Genomic DNA, 16,663 nt, shown 5'->3' on the forward strand with positions numbered 1-16,663 from the left:
GGGGTGGCTTACTTAATGGGGATGTCCTAAAATCGGGGAAACACGGTAGTAAGCATGTGTACAGCTCTTTAGGCATAAACCCCACCAAAATGTTAAAAAACTTGTTGATTTTGCCAGAAAAGCATGTGGCTTCTAACAATGCTGTCTCTGATACACTCAGAAATCAAATATTGGTTGTGTTCAAAGTCAAGCTAGAAAAATACCTCCACTGAGTTTTATAGGTGAGGAGAAGGATTAGTTTATACCTTTTACAGATGCAAATTTGAACATGGGCTGCAAATAATTGACTGTAGTCAAGGGGTTAAAAATTTGTAAGCTCAAAACAAAACAAAAAAGTTTTCTTACCTTGGCAACCTTATGATTTGCTGCTGTCTCATGTGAGGTATTTTTGAAGCCATCTTTAAGCTGCATAATGAACAAATCATAGCCCTCTGCACTAGACACGTCAATTTTCTCTAAGCATGCAGACAATAACTGCTGCACCTGAAATTTAAAAAAGCCACAATTAATTACAAATAAAAGAGCAAAAAGATGAAGAAAAAAAACAAAACAAGGACAGAAAAAAATCTTAAACCAGTACTATCTGCAAACTGACTTTCATAAATCAAGTGCCATAAAAAAAATAATAATAAAAAAAAAAAAAAACAGATATTTTGTTGTCAGAAAAACTGTAGGGAAAAGTGGTGAGCCAGTTACCTGAGCAGAAAATAAAAGAACTGTAGGTTCTGCACCCTACTCTTACTTTGGTACAAAGAAGCAACATTTACACTTTTTACTGTTATAGTACACTATACTAGGCCTCAAAGCAAAATGCACAGTTTTTAATACTAATTTACTTTTAACAAAAGTTTCTCCATCACATAAAAGGACACTTTGGTCAAGCAAAAATCAAAAACATAAATAACTTTACCACTACCTCTATCATTCCTGAACTGTCAGATTTAACACATGAAGCTTTAGAGTCAACTGCATTCCCTTTAATCCTAAGGTTACCTGCAGTAAAATCTTTACTTTAAAATCTTTACTTTAGACATTTTACTCTCCCTTGCCAGGTTTTTTTCTAAAATGAAAAGCTCATAAAATGCACATGTTCACTCTCATGAGTTTGCATGATCTCTCCATGTTCACATGGGTTTCCTCTGGCCACTCTGGTTCCACCCCACATGTCCAAAAACATGCAGTAAAGTTAGCTGGCTCCTCAGGTATTGTCCTTGGTACTTGTGAAAAATAAGCAGCAAAAACAAAAAGTGCATTGTAAGCTTCTGTCTGCTGGATGCGATATGGATTCATGATGCTTTTTATTTTGAAATGTACGGCAGCTAAGGATGTGACTGAACACATCCAGAACAACTCTAGTTCCTGCTACTTCTACCTGCACAAGATATGTCTATGAAGATCAGCCTTCTCCACCGTCACCCTGTGCATAGATTTTCCAGCACACTCAGCAACAGTCTAAGCACACCAGCATGCAAGGGAAGGGCAGTCATGGGGCAAGGGTAACCAATCTGTTAACCCTTGATAAACACACTCACAGGTGGACTGCCCCCACATGCTTACACAAAATCACACACTACAATACTGTTTCACCTCACCCACTGCCACTCCAGACAGGGGTGTCTTAGAATTCATTTTTTTATAGTGGTTTTTTTTTTTTTTTTAGGAGAGAAGGTTACACTATTTCTACCTAAAGCATTCAGAGATTCAGCTTATACATTTTATAGTGTTTATTGAGTAAAACGAATAAAACAGTGCATAAACAGGACATGAAAATAAAGCCTAATCAAAGAACATTGGTTGTAACAAAGAATACCTATGTAAAATACTTAAGTGAGAGTTGGTATGCCTTGGTCCAGGTTTCTGTATAAAGTTCAAGTTATTTGTCAGTCATTGGACTCTCTGCAGCACTCAATCTGTCAATGTCGTTGTTCTTAGCAACAGGATGGTATGTTTGAGAGCTTCCTCTGGTAGGCTTACAAATCTTTTTTTTTTTTTGCCAATACACAGGAGGGACTAATAGGACCATCCAATGAAGAGCTGGCAAGCTTTGGGGGTCAGAGAGGGTGTGTGCACGTGGATTTTGAGGCTCTGAGGAAACACCTGGAGCACTCTTATTTTAGCTAGATTCATAATTCCAAAGGTTATGGTTTTATGAACTGCCAAGCACCACATTATTAGTTAGCTCAAAATATGGATCTCAAAAAGACCAATCTAGACCTGTCTGGGACTTACAGTTCACCAGAAAAGGCTAGAGGGGATTTCCAGGCTTTCCTGAGGGCTAGGAGACTAATTCTTGGTCTCCAAAGCTATGAATCAGCAATCTACCCCTTTGTATGGAGCTGTGTGAAATATGACGATTATTAATAAAAATGTACTTGAATACAGCTCAGTCAGGGGCCACTTCACTACCCTGCCAGATTCTGAGTTTTAGGACAGCTGGAGACACAAAATGCCAATTTTTACTTTTTACTTGTAAAATTGTGGATCTGGAAGGAATGTGCTGGTGGGTTATCTGATGGTGGAGGGATATCTGATAAGAGGAGATTTTATGTTCCTGTGTCTATACTATTAGACCCTAAAGAGGGGCTCTAACCTCTAATGCTGTACCTTTAAGGGAAAGTCTTGACATTAGCCAATATCGCAATACCTTGTTCTATTCAGAGAGCACACAACTCCTGCTACACCCCTTGCATCTTTTCTGGTAATTCACTAGATTCTGGCTTTTACAATCCATCTGCTGGTCCTTGCAAATCTCTTGTGTTCCATTTCACCTCAGAATCCAAATACACTACAGCATTTTGCCTTTAAATCACTTCACAGCTTCTGTGGGACATTTCTTACTCTACACATATACACCCCTACCCCCAAGAAATACATGGGTGTTTTATCAACAAAAGAGGAAAGTAATCATGTTTAGGGATGGGAGGAACAGATTAATTACAGCTTCCAGCACAGATCAGAGTTTCATTATATCGGACACCAACATCCTTGCTCATGCTGGGGAGATCCATACCTCACCCTCTTCACCAGCCTGTGCCCACATGGTGGAGAAAAATAAAAGGTGAAGAATAGAGGAAAGAAGGAAAAAGCACATAGATTGACTATGAAAAAAAAAAACAGAATTATTTATTTGTAGAATGAGGATGTTGCCTGCAGCCAGAGCTTTACTGTATAAAATATCTGCCCATTCTCGAACTCTAAAGCACTTTTACATACTTGAGAAACTTCAGTGGTTGTAGCACTGAACTGTAATGAACTGTACTATAAAAACAGCACAACACTATTATGAAAACTGTGAACAAGACTTACCTCTGTAACTGGCAATTCAAGCTGGACCACATCATCTGGTTTACAGACTGGAGTTTGTAGTGCTGTATCTAGTAATAAAATACCATTTAAGTCTTTCCGACATCCCACTGCATAATCATCCACAAAGATAACTTTATCCACAGTTGGAAAATATTGGCACTTCAACCGTCCACCAGGCTTTGCTGCATTAAGAAAAAAAAAAGAAAAAATCACAAACCAATAAAGATTAAAAGAAATAAAAATTATAAAAAATATAACATATAAATGAAAAGAATTGTTTTCTTTCAAAATGACAGGGCATGTTAAGGAACAGTTTGTTTATAACCCCCAAAAAATATCAAAATACATCGCACACACACAAACCTAACATTAAGTATTTAATATTAATGGATTTTTAGCAAATGTGGTTAGCAACTTTACCATCTTGACATAGGTCAGAAGAATAAGGAAACCATGCCTAAAAAACATTGTTTATTACAAATACTATTAGATCCACAAATTCTTGCAAGCCATAAGCTACCAAAAGGTAAGAAATCCCAAATAAGTCATCGGTGTCCATTTGAAAAAGAATGTATTCTTCAAAACACTGTAAAAGTTAACCATAAAATACATTGTAAGACCTATCCAGCTGATAGATCTACAGATCCCAGACCTGCACGGCAAAGAGGCCAGCTATGTCCAAAAACACACCTGGCTTCCTAACAAAGTAAAAGTATTGTACCCATAAAGCCAACCTTCTATTGTCTCCCATGTGAAAGAAGCACAGCCCGATATAGGGCCTGGTGCTCTCTTCCCCTCCCAGTATAAGTGCTGCTGTACACTGTATTAGAGGAGCCTTAGCGGACAACATGTTTAAAGTATTTAAACTGGCTGTATATAAAATACACAGCTCAAATGTAGGTCAAAAGACCCTACAGAACTGTCTCCTGGTGATCATTAGAACATGCATTATTATAAATAAAACAAATTGTAAAAGAAAATAAATCTTCTATAAATAAATACATTTAACAGCACACATTTATTTACTTTAATTTATCCAACTTCTAGAGATGCAACTTATAAACCAACTGGACCTCTTCAGCACATGGTTTATCTAAGGTAGCATGTGGGGTTTGTATTGACACTGAAACTCTTAATGCTTTGATGATAAATTTGAACACTGTATACTTTAGTATCTTCTGATAGCAAGGTACAAATGCCACCTACCTAAAATAAGTGAAAAGCAGGTTGGTTGGGTATTGCTTCACAGCTGTTTTTCACTACAGTATATTCACATCATGTGTGAAACATGAATATGAGAGATCGCTTACAATTGAACTTTAATAACTTGCTATTCCTACTTATCAAAAAACGAAATATAGCATCCTTAGGCTTTGTACACGTGCAAGAATTGTCGTTATAAACGAACGATTAACGTCCGATAATGGTTAACAAAAAAAGTGAACAACTGGCCAACGACACTGATAAACGAGGAATGAAACGAAGGACCATGCTGGCGGAACTGATTAGCGAACGATCAACGCCCAGCAATTGTGTGTACGGTCCTTCAATGGTCGTGGATGGCTCTGTTGTACATGTCACTTCCTGAATCGTTCAAAACAACGTATCTAGTCTGTGTACATTATTGGTGGATTATATTTGAATGATCGTATCACTACAGCATGTACAGAATTGTGCACTATACGGTCGTTCAAAATAATCGTGAATAATCATTGATTGGCCATTAATTGTTCGTTTTCTAACAATTATTGCACATGTGTACCTAGCCTTAGGAGTTTTTTTTTTTTTGCTTTTATTTACTTTATTTATATTCATTTAGCATTTTAAAAAAACTGGAAACAAAAACGCAGCTAAATAACTTTGCAATGTTTTGTATTAGAATAACAATTTTAGTTTAATTTTAAACACTTTCAGAATAAAATGTAGGACAAAAAAAAACCTCATAGGAGAAATTTAAAAACAGTACTGGCTCACAAAGGGGTATATAGATGTAAAGTAACACTTCCAGTCTGCCTGTAAGTTTCTTTGGGGGACCCACCCCTGTATATTAGGAGGGGGGGCGGTCTCACCCAGACTTATTTTTCACTGAACCTGGGGGGGTGGATTGTAGGCTCCCCGAGCTGAACCCTCCCTCATAAACATAATACAAAATTGGTGTACACTGCTTCATGTGTTCACATGTACTGGCGCTGCATTCTGTGTAAGAACTGATCAGGAAAGACTACCATCAGTAAACAAAAAAAAAGTGTAAAAAAGAAATTAAAAAGACATACAATTGCATGTCAGGCCATTTTGACAATGTAAGGTAATTTTTAAGTTAACATCTGCTATGCAATTTGTTGGAGATTAGGTTCAAAAATTTCACTTAAGTACTCTGAAAATAACCTTCTATGTGAAGATTATATATGCATTTCCATCTCAGCAACCTGTGAATCACGATGTGCTTGTTACAATAAGGGGATAAACAAGTGCTTTCCCCTAGACAGCCCTCAATAGAAGACACAGGCTGTACATTTTACAAACTGCATTTATTGATAGCGCATTTTAAAAATCCACTTTGTGTGCCAATCCTGAAGGATTAGATCACCTCTCCTGGCCAAATCCTGCACATGCTTGGAGAGAGCAGATCACGCAAACAAGATGTCTGGCAGATGCACTTGGGAATGACTCAAAGTTTAGCCCATCTAAACTAAAGCTTGATAAATTAATGCCAAACACTTGTTATACCGCCAAAAAAACAACACGTAGAGAGACCATTTTTGCACAGAAAAATGCATGAGAACTCTATATGGTAACAATAGACTTCAAGAGGATTCTTTAGGCCAACACAGATTATTCTAACCACAGGCATTTTTTTATTTTTACCATGGCCTAATAACTTTATCTACTATTTATAATACAGTCAATATCAAGAAAGTGAGTTTTAAAATAATGATGTTCCTTGTAGTTTTTTGGCACCTACCAGCTACACACACCATTGGAAAACATCAAGCTGTCTAATTATGTACAAGATTACTGTCCTAAACTGCTTCCACAGTACGCTTCTCTCAATTTATTCCTCTGAATTAAACATTTCCTAGTTAATGTGCAGCTACACAGCAATAGGAAAATATATACTATATATTAATGTATACTTCATAGGTAATGTTATACGCAAACTACATCTCTATCTAAAAAATGGAGTTTAGTCAAAGAAACTGCCTTAAATTCAAAAGCTTGTGTGGCACTGACTACATTCAGAGTGCTTATGAATTGTATTCAATTGTTTTGCCAGCATCTCCACTTTCTAGATTCCTGCTTGTCCCTAGGTTACCAACACACTCATTAACAAGGGTAGGTCATGGCTGCCCATCTGTCACACAAGCAATCAGTCTACAAAAGATGATGTGCAGCAGTCTTATATGTTCAGTCAGGTGGTTAGCTAGTGTGATTAGTGTTGTCCTTACAGAGAAAGAAGAGGTGTGTGCTAGCAGGATCAACAGGTATTTTGATCACATCTAAACACAAAGTTGTGTAAGAGTACAAGGAATGAAGCCTACCCATTGAAGGAAGCCATTAACATTTGTGGTTTTTTGATTTACAAAGACCTAAGATAGAAAAACCAAAGACGGGTAAACATTCTGCTATATGCTTTGATCCTTTATCTATATTTATTGACAGGGGTGATACAGTTTTGTAAGCTACCTAGTAGCAGTACAAGATTCTACCATAAAAGTACAAGATAGGTTATTTCTTATATTATCTACTAATCCAGCAATCAAGTTGTTTCATCAAAGTGAACATAAACCCATTCTGAATTTGATCAATCATCCTGAAAAAAAAAAAAATACTTAACTGGTTTGTATATACTAAAGGAATATATCAAATGGATTTAGGGGGTTAATTCAGCAGGTGTTCACCTTTTCCTTTAACTCTCCACACTGAATTCCCCTGCAGAGATCAGACTCACAGAGAAACAAGTGTAGACCCATGGAGGATGATCAGAGGAGGGAAATCAAGTCAGTTTGGATAGCATCAACAAATTATTTTATATTAACATAAAAATGCATCAGTCCCAAGTAACCATTTTAAAAGGATGTTATAAACATTTTTAGGGTAATACAATTCCAACAAAAAAAAAATCCCAACAACTAAAGTGTTCTGCTTCTGCTGGTGTTGGAAAAATGAAATTACCCCTACATGAATATATGAGTTGATATTTTTATTTTAGTTATTACTTTTAACAGGCTATTTCAATGATTTATTTATTTTATACACAACAGGACAGTGGTCGGAAACAAGGCAATCTCATTAAACGCAACTAGTACAAACAACAAAAATATTTGATTTTTACTATGACTTATTGTCAACTGATATAATGCTTATGCAGATGCAGGGAGAAGCAATAGGTAGTGGTGGAAGTATAGAGGGAGAAGACTTGTGAACTCTGTACAACTGTGTATCCATTCAAATTTGTGCAATATGGGAAGAATGGCTAGACTGAAACAGAAGTGCAGAATAAAGGTCCTAGCATCCACAATCCTATAACCTATAGGTTCACTAAGGCTGTTCTGAATGCCTGTCATTTAAATGATCTTGTTGCATTACCACTGTACTGAAAAAAGTGTATAGCCAACATCAGCCTTCATTGAGATGTACTGGTTTTCTAGAGATACAAGCATGCATTGCACAGCCCTAAAGGTTCATTGTTTTGAATGTGGCTTCACTTCAGCTTTAAGGCCCACATCACATTTCTAACTAGATTGTGTGGAAGGGGTTAACACCTTTGTCAGGTTTTTTGGCCATCTGTGTCCCATAATGAGACACTGGATGGAGATCCAAATATTCAATACTTAGCCAGATTGATTCAGATCTAAACTTAACACCTTGCAAGTGAACAACTACAACATAGAAATGTAAAATATGTTTTGTTATATCACTGTAACAAAGGAAACAATCTTGTAACTTTAAAAAGGTTAAGAATAACTTGAAAAAGTTTTCTTGGCACTGACATGTCAGACTGTATAAATCCAACATTTTTATTCTGTCAAGTATATAAAAAACAGTGGCAAAGAAGGTTTTTTCTTTTTCTAAAACAGATAAATGCAGGGATGCATAAAAAAAGGGTATTTTGAAATATAAAATGATGGGAGTAGATAGATTGAGAACAAGTTTTTTAGAATTAGGACAGAAATGTATCTCACATAAAACTAATTTTGTGTTTTTGTTGTATAAAATGCGCTTAAAAAAAGAAAAAGCAAAAAACATGCGGGGCTCCACTGGTAGAAACAAATAGTAATCAGAAGTTCCCATCTTTATTCTCTACTGCTGATTTGATTGATCCTGTGTGACAATTGTCATGATGACATACTTAAGGACCCAGTGACAGACACTTATAACAGCCAATGGGAAGTCCCGATGTCATTAAGAAATGGCATGGGAATACAGACTCCAATAGTGGAAAAAAATAATAATTTGCTTTGGAATGAGGTTTTAAGAAAAACTATATGGTTTTATAAAAAGAAAAAAAAAAAAAAAAAAATCAGTACATCTCCGCACAGGATACCATTTTTTTAATCACTTTTAAAACATTTCAAGCACAGAAAAATATTTGTTGATATAAACAAAATCAGGTGTGCGTCCAACAACCTTACATTTTGCCTTGCCTGATTTTACCCTAACATGCAACTGCAATGTTTAATTATTTTCCATTATAAAATTACTTAAAACATAGTTATGCTGTCACTGGGCCCGTGTACTTTTCTATGCAATTCAGGTATATGCTTCAGGATGCTTTTGTTACTTTTCAGGAGCCCTCACCAGTGATGCATGGCTGGCTGTTGGGAAGACTTATGCAAATATTAAATTACCTTGATTGGCAGGATATCATTCTGGAGAAGTAGAACATTTACATGCAGACTGCCCTAGGTAACACTCAAATGAGATGCTAAGTATCAATGGAAAGAACTGAAATATTGAAAATATATGCAAGGAGCAGGCCATAGACAGAAAGACTAGGAAGGAAATATTAATGGATGCTCTGCAGCTGGCTAGCTGACTTGCTGCAGCTTCTAATACACACTAAAAAAAAAAAAAATCACAACATGCAGAGAAAGACAAGTAAGAAATGTCATTACAAGAAGAGATCCTTCACAGCCATTAAAGACTGAAGTCCTGCCCTGGATATATACTGTACTATACCTGCCATCTTCTACAATGGCACCAAGAGCCAGTCAAAGTCCTGTTTATAAGTAGAAAAGGGGCCTTAGTGAGACTTTGCTTTGGGGATGTACCAATGTCAGCAGGTTCCGAGATCTTTCTCATCAAAAAAAGTTAAAAAAAAAAAAAAGATATGCTTTAGAAGAGAAAAGCAAATTTGAGGTTACGTTTGTCGCATCATACTGCTACAGATATGACAAACTTTGCAGCCACTTCCAGTCTACCTGTATGCATGCATTCCAGCAAAGCTCGCATGGCATTTATAAAGATACATTTACAGATGGTAGCAACAGGTAAACATGCAACGTCAATTTTTTTTTTTTTTAAATAGCTTGTATTCACTTTTGAATGCTCATTAACAGGGTGATAATGCAAGAGCACTATATTGGGACAGCGGGAGTAGTAACCCATTAAAAATTTTTTGCATCACCCATTTTTCATCTTTACCTTTTCTTGACTAGCCCGGTTGGAATGACGTAGCTCTCATATATGAACACATTAACGATAGGCATGACAAAATCGTGAACTCAGCTCAGAGGACATCATGGGAAAGATTTCAAACAAGCAGGTAAGTGTAATTGCAGACAGGACATTGTCTTACTTGCGAGTGAGTACTAGGCCAAAGTGACCAGTCTCAATGTATCCATTTCAAAATGATTACAAGAAGCCTCTAGGCAAACAGCTGATTTAGTCGAAATAATTAAAGGTATACACATTTATGAACTAAAAAAGGATGGAGGAAAAGAGCGAATGCTGAACCAGGAAATACATACATACTTAAATCTCGATTAGATTTTTTTAACCTATGCTGGAAATATTCTTAGGGGGTTTTGGTCCATGTTGACAAGGACTGTGCAGTTACTGCAGATTGTACATACGGTATAGAAATATCCTGTTCTACATCTCATAAGTACACTACTGGATTGAGATTTCATGACTGTAAAGACCATTTGAGTACTGTTCATGTTCAAGAAACAAGTTTGAGATAAATTGAGCTTTGTGGCACACTGCAATATCCTGCTATAAATATCTATCAGAGTACACTGCAGTAATAAAAGGATGGACATGGTCAGCAACAATAAATACCACACACTGTGTCATTTACACACTGCTTAATTTGGTACTGAAGGGCCCAAAGTGTATCAAGAAAACAATTCCCACATCATTATACCACCACCAGCCGGAACCACTAAAACAAAGAATGATGGATCCATGCTTTCATGTTGTCAAAGCCAATTTTCTCGACTCACTTTCTGAACCGATGACCTTGTCCCCAAACAACATGGCATCAGATATGTTGCCTTTTTAATTGGACTCCCTTCTCATCTTTTGTTTTCTTGCTTATATGATTATGCCAAACAATGGTCCAAGTTAAATTCTTCTGGTTCCATAGTGATTCCCAACTCTACTGTGCCTGATCTCACAAATATTAGCAGACAACAAAGTCCTGCACCAAGTTCCACATGCCAAAACCACTACCACTGGACATTATGACAGTTTTCTTAAAATAACTTTGTTTAATTACACATTTTTGATGGAAAACAGAATGCAGGACCCAGCCAACACTCTCCTTCCATCATCATTATTATTGGAATAAAGTACTGTATTTACCATAAGCTGATTTTGTAAAAAAGAGGCAAATTGTCATTGGACACACTTCCTTGTTTTTCTTTTTGCTACAGAAATAAGTAATATGAAATACTGTGATGAAATACAGTAGGGATAATTTACCAATAGGTCATCACTGTATGATTGTAAACGTGTCCTATAAACTATTTGTGGCAAATTGGAAAACACAGTGCTGCCCTTGTGCTGGTTGTCTGCTGACAGGAACGATCTTTTCTTTTTACCCAAAAAAACACAGTATCCAACCCCATTTATTTTCGAGCACTTGAAACCTCATCTCTCTCTCTAATACCATCATAGAAGTTATCCTGGGTGTCTGACAAATTACCCATATTCAACATCTGAAGATGGAATATCTGGTAAGTATTTTTCATCTCCCTACCGATAACTTACCCAGCGGTCAAATCACCAAGTCTATTCCACCATCATTTTTCTTAACAGGATTCCCTTCATGGAAAATCAAGCATGAACACTGCTATCTTACCCTCCATATCCCGAGGAAGCCCTAAAAGGGGGAAAAGCGTTGGGAAGGAGATATACTATACGTAATTACACGCTTATTAATTATACTGACTATCAGAGTACCAAGAGGCTCAATATAGCCTTAGAGTCATGTTATAATTGTCCTCAAAGTGCTGCCAATCAACCTGAATCAGGACCAAAAAAGCAGCAACAGCTATAGAACAGAACATTAGTAAAATATTTTATTTAGGGTTGATGGTAAAGTAATGTATCTATTTTTTACACTCTGAACAGGATATGACCGAACCATGCAAAATAGCCACTGCTAAAACTACTGTACTGTAAAATAGAGGCAGTAATAGTGTTTCTTTTTTTTGGGACAAAGGCAGGTGGAATATCTATATACATATGGGAAAAAGGCACTGGGAAGTATGTTATTCCAAACTATACTTCTGCTTTAAAGAGGAACAGTTTTATTGTCCACTCAGGGCAAAGTGACACCTTAGCAAAACAGCATCCCATAACTACTATTACTCACTTGCAGGCAACACTTGGCTGTGTTATTAACCCAAAGGAGTAATAGCATTACATCACTAGTCAGAACCATGGATTGGATGATAGGTCCAGGCTCTATTACAAGTGAGCATACCTCTCTATACCCAGAAGTGCTGGCAATTCCCTGCAGAAGCTGACAGAAAAAAGCTTTTTAGTTTTTCTTTCACTTAAAAAAAAAAAATTAGGTGTTTTCTAGTGAGTGGGAAGAATAACTCTATGGAAACACGTAAACACTTCTGCCTATACCAATTACCTCTACAAAGGTCCTGCTCATTATATTTTTTAAGTGCCAAGATGGTTTTCAATCAAATACCAATATTTCTACGATAACACTAAAATATCTATTTTACCATAATGTATGGGGTTCCATCATTTTACTTTGGGATCAACAAATTATCAGTGTTTTATCTGCATGCAATTGCCAGTCAAGACTGCTTTAAAGGATAATGAATAAAACCATTTATAATAAATCCAACCTATTTTACTCCCAAACATTTTAAGCATTCCATTTTACTTGAAAGGCAAAATTTAGGGCAATTTGTGCAAACTGCAGTATGAAGGACTTTCTTTCAATGCAGTACAAGAACAACCTATTTGTGGGAACAAGTTCTATTTAAAACATATTTACAATCAAGACAAGAATGCACAAATTTCGCCTTCTATCAGGTAGCCACTAAACAAAGCACCACTGTAACCAAATTTACTAAAAAATAATGATTGTACAGCTTGCATTACAATACTAAGCTTCTTTCTAGCTTTGCACTCCAAAGACAATTTACCCCGTTCATTAGCCAGGGGTTGAACACCACCTAGTTTCATCCGACCTACCTTCTGTGAGTTTAGAATGTTTCAACAATGTTACCCAGCTGACCTGCGATTAGAGGCCATCTTAGTTGGGCGCAGTGGCCAGCACATTTTTCCCAGCCATCCAAACTAATTGACCGCAGCCAGAGATAACTGTGTGAGTGCACTAAACTTCTTCCAAATAGAAAACAATAGTGAGAAGTACAAAACCTCTCAGGCTAATCAGAGGACATCTTTCCTATGACTGATGGCTGCTTCTCTTCTTCCACTAACTGAGCCTCCAGCTCACAGAGGTATCTCAGACATTAACCCCCTGAGCGGTAATCCCAAATGTGTGGCTGGTGGTAAAGAAAAAAAACAAAACCATGCTGAAAGTGGTAACCCCGAGCCACACACGGGGTAGCTAAAAAGAATAAAATCATTTACCTGGTGTACAGTTTTCAGTATTTTTTGCACCCTTATATCTCAATATACCCAATATGTGTTAACAGATGTTTCTGTTTTTATATTTAAAGTTTATTATTAAATATTGGACATATTTCAGTGAGTTATGCCTAAGAATTATAGACCTACGATGTAAAATAATTTTCCATGCAAAACAATTTACCACTTTTAGCATAAAAATACTGACATAATTATATCACCAGGGAGGTTAATCCATCCCCTTGCAAAAAGGTGGGCATTTCCACAAATACACAAAGGAAAGTGTTGACGGACAGGATTTAAGTCCCCTGAAGGTGTATTTTGCAAGTGAATTTGTTGTCTGCAAGTGAATTTGTAGGTAATGTAAGGAGCAGAACAAGGATCCAAGGTGTATTTAGACAGCCAAAAATCAGTCAGTAGTATCAGTCTGCTTCCTGTGATGTGCGGTCATCATTGGACTCCATGTGTTCCCTGGTACCGTGGGTTCAGACGTAAAAGAAATCCCTGTATTAACACCCCAAAGGGCTGTAATTAAAAATTCTGCAGTGGGTTGGTTAGGAGATCCTGCTGTCAACAGTCCATGCTTTAAAATACCGTTGCGCTGTAGATGGAAAAGGTGCTGCTGCAAATATTCCATTAATAGTACATTCTATTGTTCTGTGCTCAAAATCAAGGCAGATTTTTTACTGTCCTGCTGGCCCCAAATTGATTTTTAGACAATCATTGAAATTTTAGAGTGTCTCACAGTGCCTGTTTTGAGATCATACTGTAAAATTGTCCTTATTTGCTTTTACTTGAAGCTGTAAACTGATCTTATCTGCTGCCACTCTAGTCAGACATTACTTGGGCCTACCTGCAAGTGTCACAACAAGGACTGCAAGGATTACTTTTATCTAATGACTACACAATATTTGCTTTCATTTTCTAGTCCCTGACTCACCCTCTCCAGCCTACTATTTCATAACACTGAAAATCTTTTAACACACAAGATTTTAGGAAAGTGACGCGAGCAGTCCGGTTAGGTGGGGGAATGTTAAAGTTAGGCTTTAAAGAGGAACTAAACTCAAAAACGGCCAAAACAAAAAAAAAATTCACTTACCTTCATCCTGCAGCGCAGTTGATCAGTCCAGAGGTCTCTTCCATCAGGTCCAGGGTCGTCCTGGTACCCGTCTTCGGGCCAGTGCTCAAGGCGCCGCCATCCTCTCTTCCGGGTTCTTCTTACGTCACCCGACATAGTTGGGGGAAAAAAACTTGCCAATCTCACTGTTCATGTGTGAGATCAGCTGTTTTTTCCCCTTTTGATAAAAGGGGCTCCTTCTGCGCATGCCAGAAATGCCTGGGTATGCGCAGAAGGAGCATCCAAGAGCCTCCAAGGAGGATTTGCACTCCCACTTATTCTCCACTGACTATGCAATGGAGAATTAGGGGGCAGTGCTGAACCTTTTTTTTTTTTTTTTTTTTTTAAGGGGTGTTGAAGCATTTTTTACTTTACATAAAAGTGTTACCTACCCTCTTAGGTAAAGTGAAATTTCTGAGTTTAGTTACGCTTTAAGGCACCCGCAGAGAATCAGATTTGAAGGATACAGAGCTGACAGAAAACAAAGGGTGATGTCTGGGGGATGCAGATGTACATTTACTTGGGGAGTCTCTGGTGATGGTGCTCTATGGTAACTGTCAGCCCTGTGATGAGTCTGCCAATTCGCAGTCTCTGTTGGAGAATAGAGATCAGGCCACAGAATGCAGCGGTGGCCATTAGATAAGTGTCACAGCTCTGCTGTTCGGCGCTGTCATCACACACAGGACATGTCTCCGTACTCACCGTGAATGGCTGACGCCTGCAGTATGGCCCCGGATGTGCCGTCTATTACTTTGATGCTACCCCGAGTAGTGACGGCCAAGATTGCGTTAAGCGCCGGATGATAGGTCAGGCTGCTAACTCCATGTTCGTCACAGCGGAGGCAGCCGTCTCTCAGCACCAACCACTCGGAGGAGCCCGCCGCAGCCCCCGCCGCCATCTTCGGCAGCCGGGCCCCCTCCGGGCGGGACACCGGAACGGGGAGGCCGGGGGAAGATTGGGACGCTGGTGAGTTTGAGTTCCGGACACAGAGGGAGGACGAGTCCTGTAAAGGTGCTGCCTGTGAATTCGGAGGGAGAAGAGGAGGGCCGCCGGCCGCTGCGTCAGGTGACAGGAGAGCAGCAGCCGCAGCAGCACCGCTATAGCTAAACACCATCCGGGGCAACAGCCAGGAAGCCGCACGGGCAGGAGGAGAATACGAAGGAAATGACGACACTCCTGTCCGGCTACTACACAGCTCGTACGTCTGAACGTCAATAGCGCAGGGCAAGCTTCCTTTTTCTAAATACATGAAAAACTTTATTGATACGCAGCGGTGGAGGCAGAGTTGACACTCTACACCCAATTGAAAAAAAAAACAGCCAAAGCGTTTGTTTTGTATTCTACAAAGGAAGGTTCTAGATGTGGGTTGGAGTAGTTGATATCTATTATTCAAAATTGCCAGCCCCTAAGATTGCCAGCACAGTAGCAGTTTTATATACAGCTTCATATATTATATTTTTTTAAAAAGCAGCTTCTTCAACATATTAATCAACTTGTTTCCAATGGATAGCCCATCTTGACTTTGAAAGTCCCATTTATTGAGGTAAATCCTCAAATCCCTATTTCCCATCTTGACCTTGGTTGACACAGAAAATTAGATGACCACTGCTGTTTTCCTCAACAAACTCCAGACACCTTGGCGGCCTTTGCCTGTGACCCAGACTCTGTGTTACGCCCCTCTGTACTTCCTCTGGTGGATAGATTATCTTTTATGATGTCTGGCTCTGAATTCTGGACTAGTATATTGGAATCTTGGTACTTCTATCTGTCCCCGGAGGCCATCCCTTGCGCACTAATTCCTGGGGGCAACCGAGTGCTGGAAGAAGCAACCAGTCTCCCCAGGCTGAGCGGGGGCTTACTAAAGGTGAAGACTGCGGTGTTAGATTGGGGGACTGGTGACTAAAAAAAGACTGGTGCTAACCAGGGCCTTACATTTTTCTTTCTTTTTCCAAAGAATTATTTATCTATTGCATCTTAGCATTTCGGTTTCTATTTGCAGCAGTGGTTAGGTTTTATTACTCTGTTTACCCTGGAATAATTGAAGCTTTAGCCTTTGGTGTCCTGTCGAGGTGTGATTCTAGATATCACCCTCTATTTTTAACTATTTACTAGAAAACTAACCATTGGGCTGACAAAAAGTTTGGGTGATCGTTTGAAAGCTAAATAAAAACG

General features: G+C 38.3%; 1 protein-coding gene across 2 annotated transcripts in view; it reads right to left on the reverse strand.

Moving 5' to 3' along the window:
* Positions 1-15,630, reverse strand: part of BIRC6 (baculoviral IAP repeat containing 6) — a 164,217-nt gene extending 148,587 nt beyond the window's left edge. For both annotated transcript variants that reach the window (XM_072409256.1, XM_072409254.1), the window contains exons 1-3: positions 15,194-15,630; positions 3,307-3,488; positions 346-483 (exon numbers count right to left, since the gene is read on the reverse strand). In XM_072409256.1, the coding sequence (XP_072265357.1) occupies positions 346-483; positions 3,307-3,488; positions 15,194-15,605 (732 nt within the window). In that variant the 5' untranslated portion in view covers positions 15,606-15,630. The remainder of the gene's footprint in view (positions 1-345; positions 484-3,306; positions 3,489-15,193) is intronic.
* Positions 15,631-16,663: the final 1,033 nt, after the last annotated feature.

This window comes from Pyxicephalus adspersus, chromosome 4 (genome assembly GCF_032062135.1).
Source record: "Pyxicephalus adspersus chromosome 4, UCB_Pads_2.0, whole genome shotgun sequence".
NCBI classification, from domain to species: domain Eukaryota; kingdom Metazoa; phylum Chordata; class Amphibia; order Anura; family Pyxicephalidae; genus Pyxicephalus; species Pyxicephalus adspersus.